The sequence below is a fragment of the Megascapheus bottae genome, chromosome 17 (assembly GCF_031878675.1).
Source record: "Megascapheus bottae isolate mThoBot1 chromosome 17, mThoBot2.hap1, whole genome shotgun sequence".
Taxonomy (NCBI): domain Eukaryota; kingdom Metazoa; phylum Chordata; class Mammalia; order Rodentia; family Geomyidae; genus Megascapheus; species Megascapheus bottae.
In genome coordinates, this window is record NC_143525.1 from 24,838,115 (window position 1) to 24,852,467 (window position 14,353).

Here is a 14,353-nt window from a genome sequence, read left to right on the forward strand (position 1 = left end):
CTTATCTCCACTTAACCCCCTAAAAACCAGAAGCAGAGCTGAGGCTCAAAATGGTAGAGCATTAGCTTTCAGCAAAAAGCTAAGGGACAATGAGAGACCAGGCCAAGTTTAAGCCCTAGGAATGACCCCCCCCCCAAAAAAAAGTTTGCCTATCCCTGAGTTCAAATGTCAATACATTTCCCCTTTTTTAGATTGCCATCTTCCTTCCACTCCTTTAGCATGGGGGAGAGGGGGACCCAAACAAGCCTGTCCTATCAAAGACCTCAGGAAAAGTCAAGGCCTGGCATAATGGTATGTGCCTGCAGGCTCCAAGCTTGAAAAGTGGAAGTGTTTAGTATGGGGGTGGGAGATCTGTTGGGGCAAAATAGAGTCTGTATTAATTCCACTAGGTACACTTGTATGTATTCTCCGTGGTGAGATGGCATTCTGAAGAACAACCAGAGGCAGGCCTCCATCCTCAGGTGGTTTGAAGACCCATTCTCTCCTCAAGGGGATATAAGTAGGTGAGTTAGAAATCACTGGTGTTGCCTCAGTTTAAAATTGCTTTTTAAAATTAGACAAGGGGGCGGGGGGTGAGTTTAGCCTAGTGGTATAGAGTGCTTGCCAAGCATGCACGAAGACCGTGGTTCAATTCCTCGGCACCACATACAAGCCAGAAATGGTGCTATGGCTCAAGTGGTAGAGCTCTAGTCTTCAGAAAGCCCAAGGACAGTGCCCAGGCCGAGTTCAAGGCCCAGGACTGGCAAAAATAAATGATAAAAAATAAAATTAGGCAAGGGGGAAAAAAGATAACAAAGTGAAGAATTCATTGTATGTTTATTCACAAGAATTCATTGTATGTTTATTATTCACAGTTAATCACTACCTACCAAATGCTATCTGCAATTAAAGGATTAAGTACATAGGTCTTTTTATTTAAACACTGATTTTTTTTAAATATATACACACAAAACTTAGTTCAGCAAGGCTTCATGATATACACCAATTCCAAAATAAAACAATCAAATGGTCCAGGTGTGAATGCCAGAGATTCCTTTTGTTGATGATCAGCAGTGAAAGGAGAAGCAGGAGAGGTGAGAATGCATGACTCCTCATGGAGCATTCAGGGCCTAGGGGCACTGCAGGGCGAGTCCACCTCTACAACCTGAATCTAGGGGAGCCCCACAGATCCTCAAGAACACAAAGGCCCACTCCAGAGGAAAGAATGGAAGGAGCCTTGCTCTGGTTTGAGGAGGACTGAGTGAGGAGTTGACAGGCACATCACTGTAAGGGACAGAAAGTTGGCAGATAGGCAGAGCTTTGTGTGGCCTTGACTTTCCTGTTGTCCCCACCTCACTTCCCATTACACTCCCTGCTTCTCACCGTGAGACTGGGGCAGCAGCTACAGATTCAGCCCCTTGAGTGTAGAGACCAACTGACCCTCCTGCCCTCCTGGCTGCTGCCTCACTGCTTACCTGAGAGGTCAGGTTACACACAGGTGAAATGCAGGACCTCATTTAAGAGTAAGGAAGTGAAAAGCTTATCCTCACAGTCTCCACCCAGCGCAGGAGTACAGTAGGACCAGTGACAGCTAAGTCAGGACAACTTGAGTATTCTTTCTCGCTTGTCTTCCCTGTAGCTCCACCGATTTATGCCTGGGGGATGGGGAGATATCTCTGGGGACAGAAGGGCAGGCCATACTTGAGACCGGGGAATCCAGGATTCTGTTGCCCTTGTCTGGCCAGATGCACCCAGTGAGTTAGAGCTAAAACCACCCCCACTGCAGCTGGCCAGCAACCCCCTTTCTTTTCCAAGGGGCTCCCAAATATTAAAGCTGAGCCTGCATCATTGACTTGGCTCAGGCAGATCACACACCCTCCGCCACTTCCACCTGTCTCCTTTCTCTACCCTGTTTCCCCATCCTCCAGGGGAATGTATCTACACAGAGTAGGAGACAAACTGGCTGAAAAGCTCTGGACTATCTTTATTTTTAAAACAAAACAAAACAAAACCACTCATAAGCAACCCTTGAAATAAGAAAAAAAAGGCACTATGCAAAACAACATCCTCAACAACATCTGGAGGAGAGTGGAAGGCAGCAGGCTTGCGGCCTGCCTCAAGGAAGTCTCAGGACAGGGTGGGGATGGACCTCCTTCCCCCTCTCTCATTCCTACTTTGAGAAAAGGCTCCGGGGGCAGACAGAGGCTCTTCAGCAAAGGCCCCCGGCTACCCTGCCTGCTCCTTTCTGTGTAGCTATGAAGAACACAGGCTGTTCTTTCAGTCATTTCCACTAAAACAGACATTTTTGCATAGAGAAAATACCAGCCCACTTGGTTTCTTTTCTTTTATTAATTGGCATCAGCTGGGGCTATATTCGGCCTTAAATGTCATGCACTGAGGGACAGGAGAAAAAGGATGAGAAAAAGACATAGGAGGCAAACAGGAGCAGCGGTGAGAATCTGTAATAAAAACTCTTCTTAATTCATAGGTAAGTTTTGGCATTTTGATATCCAACGCCCCTTCCCGCCCCTCCCCACCCAAAGTTCCAACCAAAGTGAGATGGTCACCAGTGCAACCCGGCCAGGTGTCTGGACTCCCCACAGGAGGCAGCTTGTGGGGAAAATTCATTTGTATGTTTTCAACTTTCCACTTTCTTTAAATAATCTGTCTGGCTTGTTAGACGTTCCGGTTCACTGGAGTGACGTAATTGCGAGGAAACATGCCCGTCTGCCCGTGGCAAGCCCCCTTCCACCAGTTGGGGTCAGAGTTATCCATTACGTGGATGAAGTCTCCCCGGCGGAAGCCCAGCTCACCATCTTCCTGGGGGTCAAAATCAAACAGGGCCTGCACGTACGTGGGCTGCTGCAAAAGAGGAGACACAGGCATCCTGATTCCAAATCCTGCCTCGGCCAGCCCATCAGGTGGAGATGTGCAGGGCCCCTGCTGTCACTACCCATTTGCCCCACTTCTTCTTATTTTTTATTTTATTTTTTTGGGGGGGGAGGGACAGTCCTGAGGCTTGAACTCAGGGCCTTGGCTCTGTTCCTGAGCCTCTTTCTGCTCAAGGATAGCGCTCTACTATTAGAGCCACAGTGCTACTTTGGGGCTTTTCTGAGAAGTTTATTGGAGATGAGAGTCTCACAGACTTTTCTACTTGGGCTGGCTTTGAACTGCAATTCTCAGACTTCAGCTTACTGAGTAGTTAGGATTATAGTTGTGAGTCACAGGCTGCCCTATTTATTCTTTTTTAATTCCCCCCCCCTCTCTCCCTCTCCTCTCCTCTCCCATCTCAGCTTACTGAGTAGTCAGGATTATAGTTGTGAGTCACGGGCTGCCCTATTTATTCTTTTTTAATTTTTCTTCTCTCCCTCCCCCCCCTCCCTCTCCCTCTCCCTCTCACCAGTCCTGGGCTTGAACTCAGGGCCTGAGCAATGTCTTTGGGCTTTCTCAAGGCTAGAGCTCTACCACTTGAGCCACAGCACCATTTCTGGCTTTTTTCTATGTATATGGTAGCGAGGAATCGAACCCAGGTCTTAGTGCATGCTAGGCAAGCACTCTACCACTAGGCTAAACTCCCGGCATCCTTTTTTCTTTTTGCTGGTCTAGGGATTGAACTGAGGGCCTGAGCACTGTCCCTGAGCTTCTTTTTGCTTAAGGCTAGCACTCTCCACTTGAGCCACAGCAACGCTTCCAGCTTTCTGTGTTTATGTGCTACCGAGGAAGCAAACCCTACGCTTCGTGCATGCTAGGCAAGCACTCTACCAACCACACCATACCACACTCCCCCGCCTTCCCATTTATTCTTACATTCTAAGTTTGTCCTTAACAAAGTTAGCAATATTTCATTCCCCAAATATGCTAAGATACATCTAATTGAGGAGGCCGTGGGGGCCATATTATCAAGTGGGGAGCCTACGAATGGAGTGGGGATTCTCTGAAAATGTTTATATTCCTATTACTCACTTAAGGTTCTACAGGATCAAAAGGTCTAGAGGTATAGTAAAACACAGTGCTCTCTACATGCCTCAGGCCTGGGGTATTAGGAGTAAGGGCTGACTTCACATCCCATAAGCATGGCTTGCCTTGCCATCTGCTTCCAGGGCAGAACAGGTGGGACCGAGTGTGTGGAGGCTGTTTCCCAGAGACAAGGATCACCTAGCAGCATGGCCTTTTGGATGTACTTGCCTCTGGAAAAGGCAAAGCCACTTACCTCACACTAGAGGTGGTCAATGTAAATGAGGGCAGCCATGGCCTGGAGAAGGGCAGGCAGGCCTGGCTCCCAGAGGGAAGAGGTCCTCCCTTGTGTGGGAAGAGGCCCCAGCTCTGTCTTACCTGTGGCACTTGTTCTATGTCCCGCAGGAATATCTGCTGGTTCCTGGACACGGATGTTGATCTGTGGTAATCTACCAGCTCATTCAATGAATTGAACTTCACCACCCAGAGGAAATACTTTCCTGCTCCATCTCGGAGCACTTTGAAGTGCTGAACGTCATTACCAAACCTGGGGAGGTGTAGAGAACATGTGAGCCAGACCAAGGCTTTATCTCAGCAGGCAGAGGCTCTCAGCCAATACAGCAGGTACCTAGAAAGGCACCTCTCACTGCCTGAGAGAACCACTCTCCCCTGGCTGGGGAGAGCTGGGACCACTGCCAGGCACCCCTGGGGTATCGCTGTGACTGACCATCAAGGTAATAACAAGAATCCCCAGACGGGGAAGCCACCCACCCACCAGATCCTGAAGAAGTTTGTCCTAATCCTGCTGAACACCAAATAATAGTGCTCCTCCCTCCCCCATTCCCCAGTCCTGGGGCTTGAATTCAGGGCCTGAGCACTGGCCTTGGGCTTTCTCAAGGCTAGTGCTCTACCACTTGAACCACAGCACCACTTGACTTTTTCTGCATATGTGGTATGGAGGAACTGAACTCGGAGCTTCATGCATGCTAGGCACACTCTATCATTGGGCCACGATCCAAGCCCCCCCCCCTTTTTTTTTTGCCAGTCCTGGGCTTGAGCTCAGGGCCTGAGCACTGTCCTTGGACTTTCTCAAGGCTAGAGCTCTACCACTTGAGCCTCAGCACCACTTCCGGCTTTTTTTTTTCTATGTATGTGGTACCGAGGAATCGAACCCGGGTAACCACTAGGCCAAACTCCCGGCCCTTTTTTTTTTTTTTTAAAGGAAGTTTTTGGCTTATCTTCCAGAAGAATAAGAAGAAGAGGAGAAGGAGGGGAAGGGGAAGGAAGAGGAGAGGAGGAGGAGGAAGAGGAGAGGAGGAGGAGGAAAGGAGGAGGAGCGGCGGTGGCAGTGGAGAGGTGGAAGTGGAGCTATGGTTTAAGTGGTAGAGTTCAAGACTTGAGTACAAAAGCTCATGGCCAGTGCCTAGGCATGAGTGCAAACCCCAGGATGGGCATTTAAAAAACAAAAAAGGAAAAAGAGAAAAACAAAAAAGTGACACTCAAACAGTATAAAATATATAAATATATGACAGGAAAAAAATGAGGAGGGACGAAGAAGTTTTGCCAGTAATTCTCCTGGGACAGGGAATGGTTAAAAGGTGTGCTTTTGCTGGTGGCTCGTGCCTGTAATCCTAGCTACTCAAGAGGCTTAGATCTAAGGATCTTGGTTTGAAGCCAGCCTGAGCAGGAAAGTCCATTAGACTCTTATCTCAGAGAAAGCAGGAAGTAGAGCTGTGGCTCAAGTGGTAAAGCACTAGCCTTGCGTAAAAGAAGCTCAGGGACAGCAGTCAAGCCCGGTGTTCAAGTCCCAGGACTTGAGGGGAGGTGCTTTCATTTAGAGTGTTATCCTATTTTCATACATGTATATAATTCCCAGCACTTAGGAAGCTGATTGCCAGTTTGAGGCCAGTCTGGGCTCAAAACAAAGAAGCATTGAAGTTCTTGATCAAATGTTCTGTAGGGACAATAAATAAACAAGGGCCAGGTATCAGAGAAATAACTGCTGCATCATGGGGTAACGTGTTCCTTTTTGCGCTGGCCAGTAAAAAATTTAGGAAGTGTGACTGACTGATGCTGACCCAAGGTGTCTGCCACAGTGATACCTGACCTGAACAGGAGCTCAAGGAGAGCTCTATGTCCTGTTGACTCACAAGCCCTCAAGAGGAACCGAACATTTGTAAAATGAATAGTTTCCTCTCTCCATTTATCTTTAACACAAGAAGAAAACCAAATGATTCCTACAGATAATCCAGCAGGTGGCAGCACTAAACACAAGATGTCAACTTCGCAAACTGCAATTGTTCTCCCCAATCCTTGGGATATTTGTCCCAAGACCCTCAGAGGATGTCTGTGAGTGCAGATAACACCAAGACTTACTATGTCTGCATCTGTGTATTACATAAATTATGCTTCTTCCCTCTACTACAATCCCAGGGCAAAGCTTAATTTTCAGTAAAAGATGAATAATAAGAAATAGAACATTTTTCCTATAGTAAGTTATTTTTGGGGAAAAACCTTCTGCACTCTCCCATTTAGTATTTTCCAATTGCAGTTGACCTTAGGAACCTCGGATTAGGGAGGCTACTGGCCTGTGTCTCCGTGTTAGACAGCAATATGGGCAGCAAGGACTTTGGGAGGAAGGGCACCCCCACAGTACACCATGGGCAGCCAAGGCCAGCTTGCCTTGTGTGAGGCAGCCAGTTTCTGACACAAAGGATCACTGACACAAAGCATTATGTCAGCCAGTGTCAGTGTGCAGCATTCTACCACTGAGCCACATCTCCAATCCATGTAATGTTGCAGATCCACACTGAAAATCTAGAAACTAGAGGCCTGATGGTGCTTCAGCTTGTGTTGTTAAAAGGCAGCAATGACATCTGCTTTCTTTTCACTTCTGAAACAATAAACACATTAATACATTAAAAAAAAATTCTTTTTTGGTGCCGATACTGGGGTATTCAGGACTTGCACTGTCCCTTAGCTTTTCTGTTTAAGGCTGATGTTCTATAACTCAAGTCAGCTTCACTTCTGGCTTTTTGATGATTAATTGGAGGCAAGAGTTTCATGGACTTTCAGCCTATACTGGAAACAGCAATCCTCAGATCTCAGTCTCTTGAGTAGCTAGGATTATAAGCGTGAACCACAGAAACCTACCTTTTAAAAGATTTTATCCTAGCTACTCAGGAGGCTGAGATCTGAGGATTAAGGGTCAAAGCCAGCATGGGCACAAAAGGACCTGAGACTTATCTGCAATTAACCTCTAGAAAATGGGAAATGGGGCTTGGTCAGGGACAGTATCCAGGCCATGTTCAAGTTCAAGCCCCATCACACACACAGAAAGAAAGAAAGAAAGAAAGAAAGAAAGAAAGAAAGAAAGAAAGAAAGAAAGAAAGAAAGAAAGAAAGAAAGAAAGAAAGAAAGAAAGGAAAGAAAGGAAAAAAGAAAGAAAAGAAAGAAAGAAAGAGAGAAAGAAAAGAAAGAAAGAAAAGAAAAGAAAAGAAAAAAAAAGAAAGACTTTATCCTAGAAGAGAACAGCTTGTGCTTCCTAGCATCCGAGGTGGAAGATTACAGGGACTGCTGGGCAGCTAGGCCATCCCCAGCTCATGTTGGTCAGTGCCCAGTGGCTCTGGCCCCACCTACTGCCTAACTGCTTGTAGTCTAATCAAAGAAAAGGAAGATGTAACAGAACAGGCGACACATAAGCTAAGGAGAAGCATACTGATAATTCCACAACCCATCTCTCCAGGGTCCTCATTAGACCCTCACTTCTGCATTCAATCAAACGCTTCAAAAAAAGCCCTTGTTACTGTATTGTGATTAGAATCAAAGTCAACTAACTACACTGTAGATATATTTTTGAGATGCTACAAATCTACCACAACCATAAACTTTAATCCGCATTTCAAAAGGACACGTAGTACATTTTTGAAATTGGAAGTCTTATGTTTTAATATCATTTGTTAATGGAAACTGGTTTATAGCTTTCCTTTAAAAAAAAAAAAAGTTTAGGGCCGGGAGTTTGGCCTAGTGGTAGAGTGCTAGCCTAGCATGCACGAAGACCTGGGTTTGATTCCTCGGTATCACATACGTAGCAAAAAGCCAGAAGTGGTGCTGTGGCTCAAGTGGTAGAGCCTTAGCCTTGAGAAAATCCAGGGACAGTGCTTAGGCCCTGAGCCCAAGCCTAGGACTGGCAAAAAAAAAAAAAAAAAAAAAAAAAAAGTTTAATAGAAGTAATCTATAACAAAACAATAATCTGAATATTTAACCTAATCACTTGTTTATAAATGATGAATTTTTATTCCTGAGGGTTTCCTATGAAAATATATTAACTAGAAAAAGGTTGAAAGCAAAAAACAAACTACATAGACATAAAATCTATATACTCTATATACATAATGCTTTATTACATATATTAATATATATATGACATACAAACCCTCAGCTTAATGTGAATTATGTTCTAAAATCTATGTGCTAGTAATTATATATAGATTCCCTTCTTGAACACTTAGTTGTTAAACATGACATTTGAGATATGATGTAAAAATCAATGTTAATAAAATCTTTAAAAAAAGAAAAAGTAGAAATCACAACTTATCTTGAAATCCTTATTCCAAGCTTATAAAATGTAAACTGGTTTAGACTCCTTAAAAAAGTTCTAGTTTGGTAAAGTTGGGCATGATGGCTCATACCTGTAATCCAAGCCTGTAATTCTAGCTACTCAGGAGGCTGAGATCTGAGGATCTGGGTTCAAAGCCTGCCCAGGCACTAAAGTTTGGGAGACTTATCTCCAATTAATCACCAGAAAACTCAAAGTGGCGCTGTGGCTCAAGGGGTGGGGTGGTACCCAGAGCTCAAGGCCCACAATCGAAAGAAATGAAAAAGTTCTAGTTTAGGGCTGGGAATGAGGCTTGTAGTAGAGTGCTTGCCTAGTATGCATGAAGCCTTGGATTCCATTCCTCAGTAGCATATCACATAAACAGAATAGGATGGAGATGGTACTATGGCTCAAGTGGTAGTTTGCTAGCCTTGAGCAAAAGCAGCTCAGGAATAGTGCCTAGGTCCTGAGGTCAAGCCCCATGACTGGCCAAACAAAAAAAAAGTTCCAGTTTATATTTGGTATGATTCCAAGGGAAAATAAGCCTGCACATCCCTAGTGGTGCCTTCGGGAGGTAAAGACTCAGGACGAACAAGAGTGGAGGCCAGGTCAAATTCCTTGGAACCTTGTCAAGTAATATGACAGGTGCAGGACAGGCTGGAGTTGTCTGGTAAAGGCAAGCAAAGGCAGCTGCACAGCCACCGTCACATAGAATGAAGGCAGGAGGAGGAGTGGTTGGGACTGGGGAACTGTAGCCAGTGCAGGCCTCTGAGAGGCTCTACTCAAGACACAGTAGTTCAAAACTTCTACAGAACCATGTCTTCATTCTAAACCCAGCACTGCTAGAACTAAGTTTTAGAAAAGCCATAAATTAGGAGGTTAGTGTAGAATTAAAATACCAGTCAGATTAAACCTCTTCCAGCTTGTGTTGCCAGTCACCTGACCAATGGCTGTCCAATTTAGTCAGCCCAAGCCAGGCTTGTGGCAGCTCCGACAGGAAGTACTTACTTGACAGAGAGGGAAAAATCCCCAGGAGCACTCTCACTCTCTCGGATTAGAAAGGCCCCGTCGTGCCGCTGTTTGCTAAGCATTTCTTCTGCCTTGGCTCTGGGGATTTTGCCAAAAAACCACCTAAGGAAGGAAGGCAAGCCAGTCAACATCTGCTTCCCCACAAAGAAACGGGATGTTCAGCCTTAAATGTCAGTAGCAGACACTCCTTCCAGAGGAAGAGGCTCACCCTTTACCCTCTGGGTCTTATGGTGCCCAACTTACACTGACATTAGCTCCCATCCTTCCTAAGAAATAGGCTCTGAACAGTTCCTCCCAATGCCTCTTCCCATGATGGCTCAAGACACTATTTAGGCTGTTCTTTCTAGAAGAAAAACACAAATGGGCTTCTGGAGTTAAAGCCCCCTAGTGTCTGAAAGGCCTTAGAAAAACCCAGGCCAGAGAAGGGAAGCACAAGGCAGACAGAGGGGGAGAACCAGGCCATTCTTCCAGGGGCTGGCTAAGGTGGAGCTCTGCCACTGCAGGAACAGGGCGTCGGGGAGGGAAGCCATGGGGCCCAGAGGGTGGAGGTAGAACTGAGAGCCGAAGGGAAAAAGAAGCCTCTATCTTCCCAGTGGAGAGGCTGACATTCCACTTGGGTCTAACATCACCAGGAAAGGAGGGCTTCTATTTACTGAAAGGTTACAGATCTGACTGGAAACACTGGCTATTTACGGTTATTGTAAATATTGTGCCCTCTCTCTTTCTCTCTCTCTCTCTCTATATATATATTTTTTTTGCCAGTCCCAGGGCTTGAACTCCAGGCCTGAGCACTATCCTTGGGCTTTCTTCAAGGCTAGAACTCTACCACTTGAGCAAGCACCATTTCCAGCTTTTTCTATGTATGTAGTACCGAGGAATCGAACCAAGGTCTTCATGCATGTTAGACAAGCACTCTACTACCAAGCCAAACTCCTCGCCTTACCTTCTATATTTTATATGTTGGCTTCTTTTTTTGGGGGGGGGGGTGTCAGTTGTGGGCTTGAAATCAGGGCCTGGGTGCTGTCCCTGAGTCCCTTTGTGTTCAAGGCTAGTGCTCTACCACTTGAAGCTTTTCTGAGTAGTTTATTGGAGATAAGAGTCTCATTGGGACTTTTCTGTCCAGTCTGGCTTGGAACCTCAATCCCCAGATCTCAGCCTCCTGAGTAACTAAGATTATGAGCCACAGGCACCTGGATTTGGCTTTTTTTTTTTTTAATGGTCGGTAGTAGGACTTGAACTCTGGGCTTGGACGTTGCCCCTGAGCTCTTCACCTCAAAGCTACTACTCTACCCCTTGAGCCATAGCACCACTTCTGGTTTCTGGTATGTAACTGGAGAAAAGAGTCTCATGGACTTAAGTGCTTGGGCTGGCTTTGAACTGTGATCCTCACATCTCAGCCTCCTGAGCAGCCAGGATTACAGGCGTGAGCCACCATGCCCAGCAGGATTTAGCTTCTTTAAAAAAGAAAAAAAGAAAAGAAAAAGTAGGGGCTAGGAGTTTGGTCTTGTGGTAGAGTGCTTGCCTAGTGTGCACAAAGACCTGGGTTTGATTCCTCTGTACCACATCCACAGGAAGGAGAAAAAAGAAAAAAGAAAAAAAAGAAAAGAAAAAAAGGTCAGGATTCCCCTCAGGGCCTTTCTTTGGGATCACAGCTCCATAGATGGATTTCAAGGCCATCAGAAAGAGGATAGGTGTATGGTTCAGTGGTGGTATGCTCATCAAAAATGTGTAAGACCTGGGCCTGGAGTTTGGCCTAATAGTAAGAGTGCTTGCCTAGCATGCACAAAGACCAGGGTTCGATTCCTCAGTACCACATATATAGAAAAAAGCTGGAAATGGTGCTGTGGCTCCAGTGGTAGAGTGCTAGCATTGAGAGGTCCAGGACTGGCAAAAAAGAAAAAGAAAAAATGTGTAAGAGCCATGAAAGACCCAATTCTCACCACCCCAATCCACACTACCATTATCATCTTCAAAGGATGGCCTACAAAATTAAGATTTATTCTTTCATTTGAAGGAGTTATAAACTCTTTTGTCAAAGCAAAACAGACTGAATCCAGAGAAAATTATGGGAGCAACTGACTCATGGTTCACAGGAGGAGGGGGGAACATTTCCATTTCAAAGAAACCCATCACTAATTAGTATGGAGAGAAAAATAATTAGGAAAGAACTTTTTTCATAATCATCTTAAATGTTTTACTATTTAAAAAATGTAAAGCCATTTATTCATAGCTAAGATTTATCTTTGTTTCACTTCTGTTGCTAGACCAGGACTCAAATTCAAAATGTGATACTTTGCTCAATGTTTGGTGCCATGCCTTCAACCCCTAAGATTTATCTTCCATGGTTACTGCCACTCATTTAACATGCAAATGATAAAACAAAGTTGGAAGCAAAGAGTTACAAGATGTTTCCAAGCAGACAGAAACGGGCTACACTGTGGGGAACACCTGGAAGCTGTCTCCCCAGAACCTGAACATCCCCAAACTTAGTTTAGGTGCCATTATCATTTTGTAGACTTTGATGCCAGGCTGCACGCTCTGTACAACACGTCCTGTTTCTACAAATACTCAGGGCAATGCTGTAGAGCCCAGGAATCAGGTCACACCAGAGAAATGCTGTCTTAACACAGAGTAGAATGCTCTCAGAAGATGAAAGGAGGGCATAGAAACATTTTCTGGTCACTGGTGCTTTTGAGGGCTAGGCAAACTTGTGTGCAGACTGCATGTGACTAGTCTAGAGAAAGGACTCACAGTAGCTATGCCCTCATCCCTAGACAGGGGGCAGGTAGGGGTGAAGGTTCTCAAAATGGGGTAGAGCACCAGTCATATAAGACAAGCAAGTTGAGCGTGCCAAGCCCTTAGTTCAAACCCTAGTACTGAAGCAAGCAAGCGAGCGATAGAGGGAGGGAGGGAGGGAAGAAGGAGGGAAAGAAGAGAAGTTTTCAAATTTATTTGTTACAATAAATGGAAGCTGGGTGCCAGTGGCTCACACCTGTAATTCTAACTACTCAGGGGAATAGATCTGAGGATCATGGTTCAAAGGTAGCCTGGGTAGGAAAGTCCATGAGACTCTTACTGCCAATTAACCACCAAAAAGCAGGAAGTAGAGCAGGGACTCAAGTAGGAGAGCATCAGCCTTCAGTGAAAAAAATCAGCGACAATGCCCGGACCTTGAGTTCAAGCTCTAGTACCATCACCAAAAACAAAACAAAACAAAAAACAAAGGAAGAAAACTAAAATATTAGTTTGGGGAATATTTCATTAAAAAAGATTGCTTGTGCGTGCATACACTCTCTGACTCTGAAAGAGAATGAGCACTGGTTATTTTTGATAGGGTTTTGCTTTCTGCCCAGAATCCACATCTAAACTTTGGTCTGCTTAAAAGTAATGCTTTTTTTTTTTTTTTCCTAAGTCTGAGAATTTGACATGAACTCAGTACTTGATGCTTTGGCTCACTAGCTAGCACTCTATCAACTGAGCTATGCCTCCAATCCCTTTTTTATGCTTTCTAATGTAGCCTGGGTAATAGGCTCACCACAATACCTTGCTTCTTCAGTTGAAATGGAGTCTCACTGACTGTTCTGCTTGGGTCAGCACCCTTTTTTTGGCCAGTCCTAGGGCTTGAACTCAAGGGTCTGAGCACTGTCCTTGGGCTTTCTCAAGGCTGGAGTGCTACCACTGGAGCCATTCCAGCTTTTTTCTATATATGTGGCACCAAGGAATCGAACCCCAGTCTTCGTGCATGCTAGGCAACCACTTCACCTTCCTCTTTTATTTCTCTCTTTCAAGACCTTTTTTGGTTGTTTTTTAAGTACTAGGGATTGAATAGAGGGAGAGCTTTATACAGTCTAGGTTAGCTTAGCACTCTACCATTTAAACCCTGCCCTTAGTCCTTAAGTATATTTTTTTCTAATACACACACACACACACACAAAGTATTAGTTTTTTTGTCTTCAAACTTGCACTTGTGATCCTATTGTCTCTACTGCGTAAGTGCTGGGATTATAGATAGCAACAATACATTATGCTAAGTGATGAATAGAAATGTTTCTTAGCCAGGAGTGGTGGCTCAAGCCCTGTAATCCTAGCTTCTCAGAAGAGAGAGATCTGAGAATTGAAGCACTAAGGACAGTGAGATTCTTATCTCCAATTAACCACTAGAAAACCAGAAGTGGTGCTATTGCTCAAGGGGTAGGGCGGTAGCCTTGAGCTGAATGACTGGGAACTTTATTCTACTGTAAATTAACTGTGGACTACAATGTCCTATACCTTGTAGGGTCCTACCACAAAACAAGCACTATGAAGAGTTTATAGACCAGGGCATGAACTCAACTCAACTGGTAGTTTTATGGGAGGCTTCTTCTTTTTTTCTGGCCAGTCCTGGGGCTGGAACTCAGGGCCTGGGCACTGTCCTTGGGCTTTCTCAAGGCTAGCACGCTGCCACTTAAGCCATAGCCCTTATAGCTTTTACTGTGTATATGGTACTGAGGAATAGAACCAAGGGCTTCATGCATACCAGGCAAGGACACTATTACTAGGCCACACTCCTGGTCCCTATTGGAGGATTCTTAATAATTTGTTTTACAGAAGATAAATTATGTTCTTAGAGGAGGTTTAGGATTTTTGTTTATAAGTGTCTTTGCATCTATGGATGACATGTATAGGGGAAGAGCAATATTCTTTTTGCTTTGTTTTGGATTGTCAGACTTTCATAATGAGAGTTATATTTATCACTAGCAATGAAAAAACTAGATAGTGTACTAATTTGGAGAAGAAAGAATGAATTAGATGACA

The 14,353-nt window shown here is 44.8% G+C and overlaps 1 protein-coding gene across 1 annotated transcript in view; it reads right to left on the reverse strand.

The window, feature by feature from the left end:
• Window positions 1-1,134: 1,134 nt before the first annotated feature.
• The window catches only part of Grb2 (growth factor receptor bound protein 2), a 56,228-nt gene continuing 43,009 nt past the window's right edge, over window positions 1,135-14,353 (reverse strand). Inside the window, exons 3-5 of the mRNA XM_090350279.1 lie at window positions 9,539-9,661; window positions 4,312-4,480; window positions 1,135-2,841 (exon numbers count right to left, since the gene is read on the reverse strand). Of these exons, the coding sequence (XP_090206405.1) occupies window positions 2,656-2,841; window positions 4,312-4,480; window positions 9,539-9,661 (478 nt within the window). The 3' untranslated portion in view covers window positions 1,135-2,655. The remainder of the gene's footprint in view (window positions 2,842-4,311; window positions 4,481-9,538; window positions 9,662-14,353) is intronic.